Source organism: Lepidochelys olivacea (genome assembly GCF_965140295.1).
Source record: "Lepidochelys olivacea isolate rLepOli2 genome assembly, chromosome: 1".
Taxonomy (NCBI): Eukaryota; Metazoa; Chordata; order Testudines; family Cheloniidae; genus Lepidochelys; species Lepidochelys olivacea.
The window spans coordinates 109438772-109456267 of record NC_140411.1 but is presented as its reverse complement, the minus strand read 5'-3'; the positions used below and the strand labels follow the sequence as shown (position 1 = coordinate 109456267).

The 17496-nt window shown below is 41.5% G+C and overlaps 1 protein-coding gene across 4 annotated transcripts in view; it reads left to right on the top strand.

The window, feature by feature from the left end:
- The window catches only part of IRS2 (insulin receptor substrate 2), a 31462-nt gene extending 28463 nt beyond the window's left edge, over window positions 1-2999 (top strand). For all 4 annotated transcript variants that reach the window (XR_014712586.1, XM_084635863.1, XM_084635861.1 and 1 more), the window contains one exon: window positions 631-2999. Coding sequence is in view for 2 of the 4 variants with exons in the window: in XM_084635861.1 (XP_084491987.1) it covers window positions 631-658 (28 nt within the window). In the remaining 2 variants the exon portion in view is untranslated. The remainder of the gene's footprint in view (window positions 1-630) is intronic.
- Window positions 3000-17496: the final 14497 nt, after the last annotated feature.

Sequence of the window (17496 nt, the reverse complement as noted above, 5' to 3'; positions counted from 1 at the left end):
TTTTGTTTGGGGATTGGGCAGGTTGGCCATTTTCCTTTCCAGCTACAGAGTTTTTGGTCTTCGTCATGCACAGTAGATTTCTTAGTAACTGAAATAATTAATTCATATGATTATCCATTATATACTCATTTATCTTTTGAGAAGACTTGCCCTTCGTACAAAATAGTGTCTGAATAGTCTTGTTTCTCACTGTCTGGAAGTAGACTCCACCAATTAGCTTCCAACTAGATGGAAAACTTTTGTTTCTATATATTTTCTAGAACTTGTACCTTGCTATTAATACAAACCAGTGCTGTTCAGAAGGAGTGGGGGGGAGGAGGGAGGAATTTTTGCTATTTCCTCTCCCATTTTCCTCCCCAAATCTCATTTGATGTCTTGAACAGTTATTCTTGGTAGTCATAAAAACAAAATAGTAGTAGGTTAGAAAACGTGCCTTATCCCCTTTTCCTCTGTGTAATCCCATGCAAGATATGTAAGCATATTTTTATAGGTAATTTTCATTTCGATGATACTTTTATTGTCATTAAAGCCTGACATAAAGGTAAAACAATCTCTTGATGGTTTTTAAATCAGTAACTTGATTTGTGTAACAGTATTTATTGACTTGTTTCATTTTGTTTTCCCCTCCAGAGTGAAGGAGTTAGTTTTATCACCATGACCTCAAACAACAGAGTACAACATTGAAAGAAGCTGCTTGGCTAATGTTTTTTTTAAATCAAAGCTGCTTAAGGTTTACTTTATTTTTGTTGTTGGTCCGAAAGGTTGCTTAATTTTCAAAACAGTTATGGACTGTACTGGACAACAAATCAGCAAGGAAGGGAGAGCAACCTGCCTCACTCATTTCCTGTCATTGACATCTACAGTATCATTGTGCTGCTGTTTTGACAGACTTTATTCAAGATATTCTCTAGAAATTCGGAACTTTTCAACCGGCCTCTTTAACTTATGGCCAATGCCTTCATTTCCTTTTTCTGCAAAGACTCACTGTATTTATTCTTCAGCATATTAAGGGATTCTGCAAACACCTGCAAAAGCAGTAAAATCTGGTATTTACTGGCATAAATTCAAGCCTACCACGGTACTACCTCAGTTCAAAGTAAAGCCGGATTTGTATTGTTGGTGTATAACAGGACCTCCTTTATCACTATGCTGAGTATCTCTCAAGAACAGTCTTCAGCCTTACTTAACTTTTTAAAGTATACAGCTGCTGGTTGGTTCTAAATCACTAGCTGCAGTGTTTACTTATCAGACAAAGCCCAATGTGGGCACTGAAAAGTCTAAAATGAAATGAAACTTTGTGGATTGGACTTTGACGGAAGATTCCAAATAGTTATAAAGGGTGTAACTTAAGCAACGTAAGTTAAAATAATCAAACTGCATTGGAGGGTATCTCTTTTTACCTTTGACACTTGTTTAATCCTCTCTAAGTAGGTGTTTATGTAGGTACTTCAAATTGCAAAAGCCTTTTCTGCTATTTACAAACTCATACTTGTCAATTAACCCTGATCTTCTCTGCATGTCTCCTAACCAAAAATCCACACAGGCATGCAAGGATGATGATAATAAGTATTGGGCAGATTGAAATGTTAATTCTAATATATTACTATGCCATCCAGAAAGTCCTAATATTTGCCTCTGACCAGAAAAGTAGCATTCCAGCTAAAGGCATCATTAAAGGGAAAAATGAAAGTTGCAGTCAGTTAGCCAGAGTTCTTTACAAGGATGCCCATGTTTTTTAACATTTTCAGTATTCTGAAAATACTAGTGATGTGTGGTGGCCTACAGTTGTTGCACCAGACTAGCAGAATGATCTGCCACCTTGTTGCTCCTTTGATAAATTTAATGAAGAGTTCATATACAATTGGTTTTTAAGGGTACCTCCCCAGTGCCTGCTCTGGTAGTCATGTAAGTATTACACTAAGTCATCTGAGTTGTGTGTGATTTTTTTTCTCTTTAATTCTCTGTGATAAGTGGAGAACCTATACATCACTATAAACAGAATGCATTATATATATCTCTATATATTTTTCTTTTGAGGAAGACAAGAGTCAATGTCTTACAAATATAATGGCAATGCAAAGTCTTCCTGCTTACATGCTGAACTTTTAGAACACAGGATTGTATTACAAGACAAAGATGAATGTAAACTAATTCCTTTTCCACCCCGCAACACAGGGTGTAATTTTTTTTTCCCTGTGTAATTTTCAGGGGTCTCGCAACACAGCAATGCATAGGCTGTACAATATTGGTCTAAGATCAATTTAAATGTGCTTATTTGGTTTTTTAAAGCCTGTTAAATGTTTCTAAAATGTTCTAAGTTAGTACTTGTTCAGTTCTGAAACTGAAACAGATACAATTATTGACGTTTGCTCTATGAACCCCCTGCCCCCTAACAATAGCACTGAATGTGGTACCTGCTGAATGCAATGTTTTTACTTCTATTTTGAAGTATCCCTCTGTACCAATTGTAAAATCATGCCACTATAACAAATGGTTAATATTCATACAGCAACTTAAAAAAAAAAACTTGATGATGTACTCAGTTCTCCTCTATCCTGTATATTTCACAAAAGGCATATGCAATATTTACATTCTTGATTTAGTTTACAGAATGGAACCAAAATGTATAAATGTTATGTTTGCTAAAACTTCACAATGTATATTGGGTCTTTGTACATTTTGCCTGATTTACCTTAAATTTAAAATATTTTTTGCTATATAACCTCTATAGTTATTAAGCAGTGTTTTCATTTTGGTTACGTATTGTTTATGGATATCAAGATGTTAAATATATTTCTTGCTATTGTGATATGACAAGAGACTTAACTTATCTTGCTGTGTCTTCCAATGTACACGCTGTATATAAGGATAAATGTGATGCTGCTGGAGACAAGAATAAATGGAACTAGAGTAGTGTATTGTATTTAGTCTGTATTGATCATGGATGCTCTCCTTAATAGCCATATGCAATAAAATAATTATTTATTAAAGGAATAAAGTCTTTGAGGACCTGCTTTCTGCAGGGTTTTTGTTGGGATAAAACCACTTTATTCTTGTTCCTTTAGCGTGAATCAACCTTTCTATGATTAAATCTTATTGCTCTACAGACACTCACTTGCCTTTCTGTTAACAGAAATAATAACTATGAAAATCAGTAAATGACTTTTAGTCATTTTTTTAGAATTATACAGGTTTTTTAAAAAAAATTAGTATCTTTTTAAGGAACAAATTTTGCCCTCAGCAGAAGTGTAAGTTAGGGCCTTTAGTTTTTAACTCCTATTATAATCTGATTAAGTTGTGAAACATTTTCAAAGCAACTGAACACATACTAATTTGCAAGAAGGGAATGTTTTAACTTTGCATGTAACCCTTGAGCGCTCTGTTAATGCTCAAAGAGGATGAGGCTCACTGGAAGGTGGTGAACTATGGGAGCCCCTCCACATGTTTCCTTTTAGGAGCAGACATACGCTGATTATCCTCTGCTATACCCCTCATGTAGTTGTCTACACGTGTGGACAATGAATATAAAACATTATCTAGAACTGGTCTCTGTGCTCTCTTGCATGCAGGGGCTTTGGAACACGGTAAGAGACTCCCCACTCTGGCAGTACTGGCTGTCCTTGGTTTCTGTTCTCCAGTATTATGCAGCCAAATAATGGCTGCGCTCTACGTAGTCTCTTCTATGTTGTGCAGTCTGAGGGGATTACAACTAGCACATGTTTGGGGGCAGGTGGGAGCATGAAGGATTGGAAAGGTGCCTGTTATGATGCTCTGACCCATAAATAGCAAGGGGCTTGTGGCAGGACATTCTTGGTTATTTATTATATTACAGTCATGCCTAGAGAAACGGAGATCAGTGCTCCATTATGCTAGGCACTGTACATATACTTACTGAGAAATTGTCTCCGTCCTCAGGAGCTTACAAACCAAATATAGACAAGTAAAGGGAGAAAGGAAAAACTTATCCCCATTTTACAGAGGAGAGCTGAGGCACAAAGAGACACTGACTTGCCCAAGGGGAGGCAATCTAGTGGAACTAGGAAATGAACCTAGATTTCTAGTCTCACTGCAGAGCTTTAACCACACAGGGTGAGAACCTGCAACTTTAACCAGTACAGGGTGAGAAGTCCAAGGCCCTGGACCTTGCTTTCTGCTTGGATTCAGACTTCTAATACAATATTCAAACAAGTACCTATCTCTATGTGCCTTAGATGTAGTTATAAAAAATATCAATCACGTCAAACTAGCTGCTTTAAAACCTAGCAGCTAACCCACCAGCATTCCCCAGCAAACCAGAACTCTCCTCCTTGACAAATGTCAGTTCCCAGCTTGCCCCTCCGCCCCTCCTTCCCCCAAAGTCTAAGTAAACAGAGCATGCCCTGAAAGTCAAACATGGGCTGGTTCACACTAAGGGTGGAGGAAGGGTCCAAAGCCTGAAGGCCCATCTCAGAGAACATTTCACTGAGCACTCCCACTCTTCAACTGAAGAGACTCCAGCATGGTGGCAGTATGGCCTGGGGACTCTCACTCTCTCCCAAGTAAGCAGGTCCCAAGCCATTTAGAGCTTTATAGGTTAAAAGAAATAACACCTTAAGCTCCATCTGGAAACCATTAGCCAGCTAATACGGATTCTGTAGCTGTAGTGTCCTCCTGGCAAGACATACCCCTTATGAAATAGGCCATTGCCTTCGCCTCAGCTAGAGCATGTTAGAGCAACCCATTTTTGAGGTGGCCAAGGCAGGGATCATGATAGCAACATCTGCAAGCAAATGAAAGCCTCCAATAGCAACTGGAGTTCCAATACAACCCCCAAATGGTGAACAAGAGTTACAAATAGTGGGTACGCTCCGCAAAAGATAACCTGCTATAATTTCCAGTCATGTCTTCTCACCTAGAAGCATCATCTCAGCCTTATGTGAGTTGAGGTTCAGCCAGCGAGTGCTGATCCATACCCCAACATCCCCACACAAATGCTGGCCCAGGTATTCAGTGGCACTGGCAGGGTCAGGTGAGAGAGAGAATAGAGCTGGATTTCATCAGAATACTGTAAGCACCGCAGCTTGTCCTTCTAACCTTTCTAATGATACCATATGTATGGAACCAAAAGGGAGAGAAGATGGAACCTTGTGAAACTCACCATGTCAGCATCCTTGGAAGAACTACTCCAGCCTCTGAGAATGCTCAGCAAGGAAGAAGCAGAGCCATTCAAGAGAAGCCCCTTCCACTTTTATGGACTATGGGCATAGTCCATAAAATCAGTATAGACACCTAGGGCCAGATTCTCTGCTGTGCTTAGTTTCTGCTGAGCACACACAGTGGGAATCTGTCAAGGAGCTGGTTATGTCCCCCTGATTCTCTGACCCAACTAGTTCAGAGCTGCCTAGGCACCACTCTTAATTGCACTATGTGACAACAGTCCCTGAGGGGCTATTTGCCAGCTGGGTATAACTGGAGAGGATTGCACTTTGGCTACAAATCTTCTCTGCCTCTCTTCACCCTGAACATTTTCTCTGCTTAGGGGTTTGTGGCTACACCAGCTGTATAGCTACTTGTGGTCCATTACAGCAGGGATATTTCCCAGCTGAGGAGTTACATCCGGTTTCCACTTCTTTTGAGCTACCTGAGTGGCTTGAAGAGAGTGTCGCAGGCCTGAGAATCTGGCCCACAGTCTTCATCCAGTGAATGAAGTTAAAGTTAGTTAACACTTGTCCAAATCCTCCTAATTCCTTTTTAAAATAATATCCCCTCCCAAATGCTGTACTAGTTTCCTTGACAATGTTTTGAACTAAATGACAATGGTAGAGTCTCCCCAGACATTTTCTGGGATGCCTTGAAGGCATGCATTAAAGGTATGGTAATGAAATACATTACATGATCTAAAAAATCCACTTTGACAGAGCAGCTATTGGAAAAGAAATTAAAGTCTCTACAACATCAGTCTTTGACAACCTGACTTGGAAGCAGATATTCAAGAGACCTCAATTCAGTTAGATTACTTACTCTCAACTAAAGTTCAGCTCCTATGTTCAACCACCCTTCTCTGAATTTGGTAATAGAGGTAAGCAACTGTTAGCCAAATAAAGCTGACCGTTCCATACTTTTAATTCAGCACTAGCAATTATACATGATAACAAAAAAGGGTAAGTGTTATGACAGCCTTTCCTCAGATTTTTAAGAATGTCATTCCCCCAATAGGAAAGGAGTACTTGTGGCACCTTAGAGACTAACCAATTTATTTGAGCATGAGCTTTCGTGAGCTACAGCTAAAATTTATGCTCAAATAAATTGGTTAGTCTCTAAGGTGCCACAAGTACTCCTTTTCTTTTTTGCGGATATAGACTAACACGGCTGCTACTCTGAAACCTTGCCATTCTCAATAGGAAATTCCAGCATAGCACAAATGCAGGGTTTTTTTTGGTTTGGGGGTTGTTGTTTTTAAACAAAACTAGGCCTCGAACAAATTACAGAAGAACACAAATTCCAGTTCAAAGATGAAATGTGAGGAAATGACTTGGAAACTAATAGTGGGACTACCTACAATAGTGGGACTACCTGCATTCCACTGGTCTTAGTGGTGAATTTTATAAAACCTTCAGGGAGGTCCTTTCTCATTGTATCCTCCAGGTGTTTCAGCATTTTCCAGGACAAGGCAAACTTCCAAATGCATGTCAAGAGGCAAGCACTGAAAAAGGACAAGTAACAGAGGGTGGTAAAGCAATTTTGCAAATTAACCTGTACAGCAATATACTTGTGAAACACCTGTCTTGCCAAACACCTGTCATTGATCTTGCCATCATTCCTTCATATTCATCTTTCTATGTGGTGGATCAACAAAGCACAAGTCAGGAGAACTCTAAATATCATACACTGCTGCAAAAGGGTAAACCCTGAGGGCCATATCCTGAGCTGGCATAAATCAGTAAAAGTCCACTGGAGTTACGCTGATTTACTCTAACTGAAGATCTGACCCAGAAGAAGTTGTTTTTTTTTTTTAATCCATAGATGAAGAAAAGGTTTTTCGTTGTGTGTTATGGGGTGACCTTTTTGAAATAAGTGAGAAAATTAACTTCAGCCAGTGATTTATTTCTTCTGTTACACTATTCCATTACACATCAAAAGTCTCTAGGTATCCTTGTTCTTAAACGGGATATACTCAGAACCTTTTGCGTCAAGATGCAGAACCTGACATGGCTGTCCATTGTCTCCAAAGCTGCACTGTTTTTATATGATACCCTGGTGCACCTGCATGAAATTGGCAGTTCTGTTCAATGTTTCAGCGCAGCAATCAAGGAATTGCCATGTCAACGTGGCCAAAACTCCAGCAATGCATTTAGCCAATGAATTGATAAAGCAATCCAATAGTAACTTCCATTCTAGATGGTCCTTAAAGATTTTAGATATATGAGAATTCAAATTTCACCTGATTTTTTGAAAGTGAGAATGTTGAAGGTAGTCTGTTTTCATTGAATTTTAGGATTAAGCCTTCCAAGGTGACATAACCTCTTTTTATCTCTGTTGGTTGCATTAACTCTCTTCAGGTTTTACCAGTAATTGTTCTAACTGGGCATAGGAGAGAATTGAACCATATCTGTGCTTGATTTATCTTGCAAGGCAACAAAACCCAGGATCCGTCAATTCTAAAGAAAGAAGGACAATGGAGGATTCAACTTCCCTAGCTAGAAATCACAGGAGTCAGCACATATGGCAAGGCACGTTTAAGAATACTTCAAAGAAACACAAGATAATACATCATCCCCATGGTAAAACATGCATGCTTTATTCTTTCCACTAGTTGTTTTTGTTGTTGTGTTGTGGACACAGTACAAGGAGTACCCCATTGCCCATTTATACCTGCACTCCTCACTGTCCAGCCTACAGGATTACAGATTGGTGGTAATGTTCAGAAACCATATGTCTCTTTAGATTTTCCTTCAGCGCTCTATTGCCATAGATTAACCAGTACTGCTAGTGATTATTAGCCCCAGTTAACCTATCTTTTGATGACTGTATCTTATTTTCTTAATCTTGGCACATAAAGTAGCAAGGTGCCTTGTCAGTATATGGGATGTTGTTAGCGAGATGAGCACTCTGTTGGTAAAGTTCTCCCAAGCAGTTCCTGTCTTCTCCACCATGACAGAGTCATGGTGGAGAAAGCTCCCTTTTTGTTGGTGAATATTATGCAAAGCGCCTAATTAGACTTGATTCTGCACATGACATCCATAGTCACATGTGCAGCCAGGTACATCTTGGCAGGTGCCAGTGTAGAGAATGTCATGTATTTTGGGTGTTCTTTTTTGCCAATCCCAATGTAACTCTCTTGTACTTATCCCCTTAAATAGACGATCCACAGGAAAAAAATTATATTGTATACATGAAATTCACAACAGACCCCTAAGTCTTGACACCTCTTAGAGTACAGTACTTACCTTCATGCCTCAGAACTAAAGTACTTCTTGTGGCATCTCTATTAGTATATTCATTTAGTGCATCACATTAGTACATTTGAATCAGATTTAGTATGTTGTACATGGGTGAGAATATTCATAAAGGTCTTTTTGAACTGCTGTCTAACTGCATTAATTTGAAAGGTGGTACTATGGTGTGAACAATTTGGATAAAGAAAGTGTGTGTGTTTGTTTTTTAATATCCCCTATATTGTATTTTAGATTTTTCATGAACCTTTCCATAGAGGAAATAAAACGCCTGGCTAACGATTGAGTGGAATGCATCATTATACAAGAAACCCCTTTAGCCTGTATTTTGGTGGATACAGAAGCATAATATAAACAAACCCCATGCTTTCCAGCCACTGAGATTCAAGAGATAATGGCATGCATCGTCCGTTTGTTTCACCTCAAGACGCTTGCTCTTAAATGAGCTGTATTAGTAGGGTTTGTCACAAAACATCAAACTCTACCTCCACTAATTTTTTCTGCCACTGTGCTCTACCCGCTGAAAGGGCAAGCAAAGAATCCAGGAGGTATTTTTAGTGCATTCCTCAAAGGAAACTGCTAAAGTAAAACCAGCCACTTACAGTTCTAGTCTAGCAGAGAGAAAAGACAAGGCTGCATATATAGCTTCCCCTGCTGTGTGCAGCTCCAAGGCAGGTCACTTGCTGCTAATGTGTGTCACACAGCAATCATTTAGATTGTGTCTGCCTCATTTACAGCACTAAAGCGGCTTTATCAGCTGGTTTGCTGTGCTTTCTAGGATCCCTTGCTTAATTTCAATGTCTTAGCAAGAAACCAAGAGTTTGTTTACCTCTTAAAATAAAATTTATTAATATTTTTCTTTTCTAGTTTATTTTGGTATCGTTTATACTGTGTAAGCAATTTTGATTTACTAGTACATGGGGGGTAGGTGATGTGTTGGTTTTATCACTATTATATTGGTGACTTTTTGATTGTTTGTTTTAAAAATAAGTAATTTATTGCTTCTATGCAGTGTTGTTGTAGCCATGTCCAACCCGGGATATTAGAGAGACAGAGGGCGGGCGAGGTAATATCTTTTATTGGACAAACTTCTGTTAGTGAGGGCTTGTCTACACCTGCAATTTACAGCACTGCAATTTTCTCGCTCAGGGGTATGAAAAACACCCCCCAGAGCGCAGCAAGTTTCAGCGCTGTAAAGTGCCCGTGTAAACAGTGCCCCAGCACTGGTAGCTACACCCCTCATGGAGATGGGTTCTTTTAGAGCACTGGGAGAGCTCTCTCCCAGCGCTGCACTGCAACCACACAAGCCATGTTAAAGCACAGCCGTGGCAGCTCTTTAGCATTGCCAGCATAGACTAGCCCTGAGAGACAAGCTTTCGAGCTACACAGAGCTCTTCTTCAGGTATCGGAAACTCGCTCAGATACCATTCAAAGTGAAGTGGCTCGTTAACACCCTTGCAGACATATCTCCACTGCTACAATGATCAACACCTCCCACAACACACCTTTCTAGATCCATGGGTCCTACACATGCCTTTCACAACTAGTGGTGTACCTCATCTGATGCAAAAATTGCCCCAATAACAATTGTGTGGGTGAAACCAGACAATCACTATGCTCTCAAATGAACTCACACAGGAAAATAAGAGAAAAACCCCCTATCAGCTGTGGGTGAACACTGTTCACAAAGTGATCGCTCTATATCTGACCTATCAGTCCTCATCCTCAAAGGAAACCTGCACAACACTTTCAAAAGATGAACCTGGGAGTGGGAGCTTAAATTCATAACTTTGCTAGACACTGAAAGCAACGGTTTGTTCAACATCTTTATCAGTGATCTGGATGATGGGATTAATTGCACCCTCAGCAAGTTTGCAGATGACACTAAACTGGGGGGAGAGGTAGATACACTGGAGGGGTAGGGATAGGGTTCAGAGTGACCTAGACAAATTGGAGGATTGGGCCAAAAGAAATCTGATCAGGTTCAACAACGACAAGTGCAGAGTCCTGCACTTAGGAAGGAGTAAAAGGTTCCTTTGCAGGTTGCAAAAGGCCAAAAAGGAAGGAAGAGAGCAAGTTAACTCAACACTTCGGCTAGCTCAGTCCAAAGATAAGACGCTGGCTCCAGCTCAAGGCCACAGCACACAAGTGATGCTCGGCGGCCTGGCAAGAAAGATGGGGGGAGGCACGGGGGGGGGGGGGGGAGCCTGGATTCCAACTCCGACCAGCCGCAAAAAAAAAATTCAACTGCAAAAACCTGCAGCGGCCGCAAAACCAAGCAAAACAGTAAAGGCCAACAACAACAACAACAAAAACCCAACAACTAGTGTAGCATCCCTAAAGCCAGGATGTTTAAAAAAAAAACAAAAAATCCACAAAAGGCCAGCTCGAACTGGTACAAAAAGCATGGGGGGGCAGAAGTCCCAAACCAAAACGCCCCCCAAAAACCCTAAGGTTTAAAACCCTCCCAAAAGCTAAAGCAAATTGAAGATTGGCAGCGGACCCTAAACAACCTGTGCGCACAGGACAGAATTCCTGTCAACCCCTCCCCCTCTTCTTCTTACGTTACACCCAGGCCTGGCCAGCCTCAGGTAGTGCAGGTGTAAGTATAAAAGTGGACTAGGGGTTGGGGCACTAACACTTTCTTCCTTCCTCTGAGTAACATGGGAAGCACCCATTACTCTCTGCTGTTGTTTTATTATTTTATCAATAAAGCTTTAAAACTCAGTTGCTTGATGTACTCCGTCATCTCCTCCCCCCCCCCCCGCAACGATTGTGTCGCCTCAGCCTTATCACCTGATGCCTCAGGCAAATTGGTAACAAAAATCTGTCACAGTTTTGGTGGAGAACCTTTTATCCACACTCACACCTTTAACCCTTCCCAGAATACTTTGCAATGCCTACAACAGCGTTAGCAACATACAGTGCTGATCTGCCTTCCCAGGGAACCCCCCGGGGGTGGGGTGGGCTATGGGGGTGTGACATTCCCCCCCTTGACCCTAAATCAACATTTTGTTGTGAGGGGTTACTACTTAGGTTTTTACCCTTCCTTTAAGTCACTGGGCAAGGGTTACTGTTGGTTTTTTACATAAACAGAAATACAGCATGCACAAAACTGTTAGGACCGCAACAATTGCATACACTAGCCAGTAGTGGCTTTGGCTTTATTAGTAACATAGCATAACATGTTTTTTTGTTGGCATAGATGCCCCACTCAAATGGCGGTGGTAAAGGCAGCTTTTTTAGATTAAATGTGTGTTGTAACACCGTGAAAGAGGAGGCATTTGTTTGGAAAACGGAAAGTTGCTTTTGGGTGTGCGCCAACTGGGAGAAACACATTGGGCATTATTTATGAAAAAATAAATAACTGTTCTCAGTGGTGGAAGATGACAGAACAAGAAGCGATGGGGAGGTCTAGGTTGGATATTAGGAAACACTGTTTCACTAGGTGGGAGGTGAAACACTGGAATGGGTTACCTAGGGAGGTGGTGGAATCTCCATTCTTAGAGGTTTTTAAGGCCCGGCTTGACAAAGCCTTGGCTCGGGTGATTTAGTTGGTGTTGGTCCTGCTTTGAGCAGGGGATTAGACTAGATGACCTCCCGAGGTCTCTTCCAACCCTGATATTCTATGATTCTATGGTCTTAATAAAGACACTGGTTTTATGGCTTATTACAACAATGTGTAACCCTCTAACCTCCTTTTTTGTCCTATGACTGCAGGAGTGTTAATGGGCCACTTCACCTTGAACGATCCCTTAGCTCAACACATATTGTATCTGTTCAATTTTATATTTAGCTTTGACACTCACAGTAGCTTTCCCAGACCTGAAAAAGAGCTCTGTGTAGTTCAAAAGCTTGTCTCTCTCTCCAACAGAAGTTGGTCCAATCAAAGATATTACCTCACTCACCTTGTCTCTCTAATTTATTGCTTGTTCTCTAAAGCCATGTCTACACTACCGGTTATGTCGGCAAAACTTATGTCACTCAGGGGTGTGAAAAAAACACACACACACCCCGAGCAACATAAGTTTAGCCGGCATAAGTGTTGGTGTAGCCAGCACTATGTCAATGGGAGAGCTTCTCTCATCGACACAGCTAACGCCGCTTGTTGGGTGGGGGGTGTTAATTATATCAACAGGAGAGCTCTCCTGTTGGCATAGAGCAGCTACACGAGAGATCTTACAGCGACACAGCTGCGTCAGTTCAGCTGTACCACTGTAAGGTCTCTAGTGTGGACATAGCCTAAGGGTTTTTTATTTGTAAATCACTGGGCCAAGTTTTGCTTATAGTTGTAGAAATCAATGACATTGCATGGTTGTGACCGAGAACAGAAGTAAACCCACCGTCATTGATTCTACCCTCCAGCTTTCTCTAAAGCCCGGTTTACTTTGGCAGAATTAGTGCTTTTTATCTCCGTAACTGCCAGTCATGGTGACACTGTAATAGGACTAGCAGCAGTACAAGCACTAATGCTGTAGACTGGGCCAAGGCATTTCCACACCGGGTCATGAAAACATGATCGCCTGAGCAGGTTTAGACTGACATACCTGTAGAACACTTACACTGTTGCTATAGCCAGTGGAGCTGCTCTTGTGGAGAATTACAGGTCTGATTTTTGCTAGTGTAGATAAGGCCTGAAAGGCTAGTCAAATACAGTAATAAGCGATTATCAGATTCTAGTAGTTTGCAAAACCTTTACCTATATTATCGTTTTACCTGCAGAGGGCACAAAACTGTTGTGTAATGATGACTTGGCAATAAAAATAGCAGGACTCTTTCTTTCTGTCTAGTGGTTTTCTGAAAAACGTTCTCCATGGTTTTGTCTACAAACTTCCCAGATGTGCAAGTATCAAAAGGACTGCATTTGCCCACTCTGGGCTATGGATTTGTTTTAGAGCAGGAAGTAATGGTTTGTGCAGTATGCAACATTAGGGTGGCCAGCTTTCTAATTTGTGAAAACCGGACACTGAGTGCCGGACCCTCCCCTGGCTCCACATCTTCCCCCAAGGCCCCGCCCCTTGCTCTACCTCTTTCCATTGAGGCCCCACCCCCCACTTCTCTTCACCGCCCCCATCACTGGCTGCTCTCTCCACCACCCTCCCCTGCTAGCTGAGCAGGGCTGTAGGAGTGGAGGATGAGTGGGGCAAGGGAACGGGGAGCCGTGCTGTGGGGGTGGGGTGGAAGTAGGGCAGGGACGGGGAGGGAGAGTTGCGCTCGGGGCAGGACAGGGGATCCACCAGTACCTCTCTCCACCAGAGCCATTGCTGAGTGCTCACTGCTCCTCCAGGGTCCAGCCAGCAGCACCTGTTCTTCCTGCCTCCTGGTGGCGGAAGCCAGTTACTGCCAGTAACCAGACTTCTAGTGTCCAGTCAGCAGTGCTGACCGGCATTGCCAGGTTCCCTTTTCAACCAGACTTTCAGGTTGAAAACAGGACACCTGGAAAACCTATGCAACATATTAAAAAGCAATCTGTAGCTCCCTGTGTTTTAGTGAGTCGGTCAGGTTAGTAGAGATCTGAGGCCAGACAGTCAGCATATTGCAAAGAATTACAGTGGTTTTCATTTGGTTGTTTAAGAAGAATAGGTTCACACACAGAAAAGAGTTACCAACCCTCCTGGTTTCGCCGGGAGTCTCCCGGAATCAGGTCCTATCTCCTGGAGTCTACTGAAGCCAAACCGGAAGATTTAGGCTGCTAAAAGTCCAGCACCGCAGCAGGGCTAAGCCAGCACTTCCCTTCAGCCTCTGGGGGAGGACAGGGGGTTCCGCGTGCTGCCCCCACCCCGAGTGCCGACTCTGCACCTCCCATTGGCTGGGAACTGCAGCCAATGGGAGCTTCAGGGAGCAGCACTTGCAGGCACAGGCAGTGTGTGGAGCCTCCTGTTGGCCACTTCCGGGAGCGGTGTGGGGCCAGGTCAGGTAGGGAGCCTGCCTTAATCCCGCTGTGCTGCCGCCAGGGAGCCGCCCGAGGTAAGCGCCTCCCAGATACAGCCTGCACCCATCATCCCCTCCTGCAACCCTGTCCTAGCCCAGAACTCACTCCTTCACCCAAATTCCCTCCCAGAGCCTGCACCCCAACCCCCTACCCCAGCCCATCTTCTTCATCTTGGGAAGAAATTGTTTTAATTATTTTCACAAATACATTCAGCATCAGATTTTGAGAGAGTGCTGATGAATAAATTAAGAAAGAATTATATTTAAGTGCAATGCACTATCAATAAAAGGCTCTGTGATAAAGCTCCTTTTGCTATGCAGCCACAGTACTCTGACTTCTAATATTTATATCAACAACATTTCCTCATGCAGGACAGAAAAATCCTAATTGAGTGGCTCCCTTGACAAGAAGAAAGGCTCATCTAATTATCATGTCTGTTTGCTCTATTTTTAAGGTAGCAAACTATTACGTGGTGACATATTGTGGTCTTTCCTAATCTAATTTGATTGATAGAGTCCAAAACAGTTTTTATGAATAGAAATATAAGAATGATAAAAATATTGTATTTTCCAGCCTGTTCCACACCCAAGATGATTAGCACATTAATTTTAATTTATCAAGAAAATCCAGAATACTTTGATAAATAAAATAATAAATGTTCCAAAAATATATAAAATAGCTATGTCTATCTGGTCATCTTTGGTTAACTTTTTTAAAGCTGCCTCCTAGGTAACTAGAAGTGCTAGTCCCCTAACACACTCAGAGTCCTCTGAATATGGTCCAAAGGCTACAGAGCTGTTTTGCAATACATTAGACCTACCCTGATATTGGTCCATATTGTGAAGGCCTTCAGAGAAACAGAAGCTAGACTTCAGCTCTGCTTCCTCTTCCCCCATTACACTTAATTCAATAGAAAAAAATATTTTTGTATGATCACAGAAGCCATTATGGAGAATCCAGTGACAGCTCCATAGTTATGGAAGATATCCTCTCATCTATTTTTATTCTTCATCTTCGTTCTAGTCTTTATTCTCCTTCAGCTGTGTCATGTTTTTCACCCTAAATTATTGATGTATATTGTCACCATCTCAATGTAGTTTTTCAATGAATATTTTTATTCCTGAACATTTTATCTCCTGTGAAAGCAGACTATGAATGGCATATCTCTGTACTGTAGTCACATCAATTTGTGATGGGGCAGCCAGTTGGATATTCCTGATGTCAGTTCTGCTCTTTACGTTCAGACAATGCACATTAATAGCGTCTTGCTTGCCTGCCATCATGCCCATCTGTTGGGTTGATTCTATGCCCATTTACAAGTCAGTCAGATTAGGGCATAAAAGCCAAGGGAATGTGAGTTTAGAAAGGGAGCCTGCATAACATTGCTGGCAGAATTGCTTCAACAAGAACCCCAGATGCCTCTGTTAACACTTATGTACCACAAAAAGGCTACAATAAGGAGAAGAAAGGAAGTCATGGAGTTGTTTCCCAAATAACAGTTAAAACAAACTGGGTGTCTGCAAGTATTCATCTTGAGAAATCCATTCCAAAAGGCGTGTAATATAAGGTTACTCTGTATGAAGAAAAGCCCATAGCACAAGCACCACGATGACTCTCAGAAAACTTGAGACATACGGTATACTTGCTCTGGGAACTGAGCTGTCAACTGAATGGACATAACTTGAATAGGCTAATAATGGGATTTACACTTCCTTTACATTTAAGATCTATACAAGATTTTGCATATTTGTTCTCCCTGGGAAATACTCCTGATTATTCAGGGTATAGATTCAAAGATAAGAACACCTAAAATAGATCTTTTCTCTCTTAGCTGTAATCAGGTGGTGTAATGAAATAGATTAACACAGTGTGGAGTTAACCATTGTTGTCCAGATCTTGAAAATGCCAGATACATGAATACTGTCAGTCCTGTGCCATATATATGTGTTTTGCTTCAGTTTGATCAGCTGTGGGGATGTCTTACTTGGGAGCCCAACTATGATGTCTGTTAATGTTCTTTATGACCATGCTTCTTTAATTCAGGCTAACAGGCTTTGGATTTGTGCCCATTTATGCCAGTGGAGAATCTGTCTCATTGTCATAATTCTGGGCTATCCTCTATATTTAGGTATCAGAAGAGAGGTGACTTCATGGTGGCAGGTGGGAATTTGTCCAAATGGAAGCCAGAGAAACAGCGCACTGCAGCCTAACTCTTTCAGGTGCTCTGTACTCACAACTCTCCCGGATGTCATTGGAAGTTGAGGATGTTCAGCACCTTGCTGAAAGTGCCTCATGACCTAGAAAAAATTTCAAAACCGCCAAATTGACTTAGGAGCCCAAGTCACATTTTCAAAAGTGACTCAAGTATTTATGCATCTAAATCTCATTGAAAATCAATGGGCTTAGGTTGTGTTCTTCTTGGCTCATGCACTATCTCTAATAATAAAAACTCTGCAACTAGAATTGAGTTGAAATAATCTATTTTGTGATGCACAGCCCAGAAAAGAACCCAAGTCACTCCTATAGCTGTTCTACAGTATGCACAGAGGTATGAAGTAGTTAGTGACATGTTTATTTTTGTCACTAAAATGACCTGGAATACATTATGAGACTGATCTACTGAGTAAAAAGGTTCCATTTCTGACCATAACTGCACTGTAAGGATAAGGGATAGTGCTTGTATGATGGAGAAATTAACCAGATGAGAGAGAGAGCAGTTAGAGATAAAGGAGAAAAACAGAATGAGAGAGTTAATGAGGGAGGTTAAGAGTTGGGAGAGAGGTTAAAAGTATGTAGTAAGAGAGAACCCTCAGAATCTGAGACTGTGGTAAATGAACAGAGGCAGTTGAAGGTGGGGGATATGTGGATGGGCAAGTGAGTAGTGGGAGAAGAACTCCATCTGAATCACATCACTTTTACCCCTTGAAGAAACTCCCAGAGAGTGTTCGTTTGAGGAGAACAGAAGGCAGAGGAAATTGGCTAGGTACTGGAGGCACAGGAGCTGATCAGAAAGATTAAGGAGAATTATTTTGGAAGGAAAAGGACAATGTTAAATAAAGAGAAAATGTATAAGCACGCTGCAACATGGAACAGAATTGAAAACTTGGATGCCAGAGGAAATCTAGAGTTAGT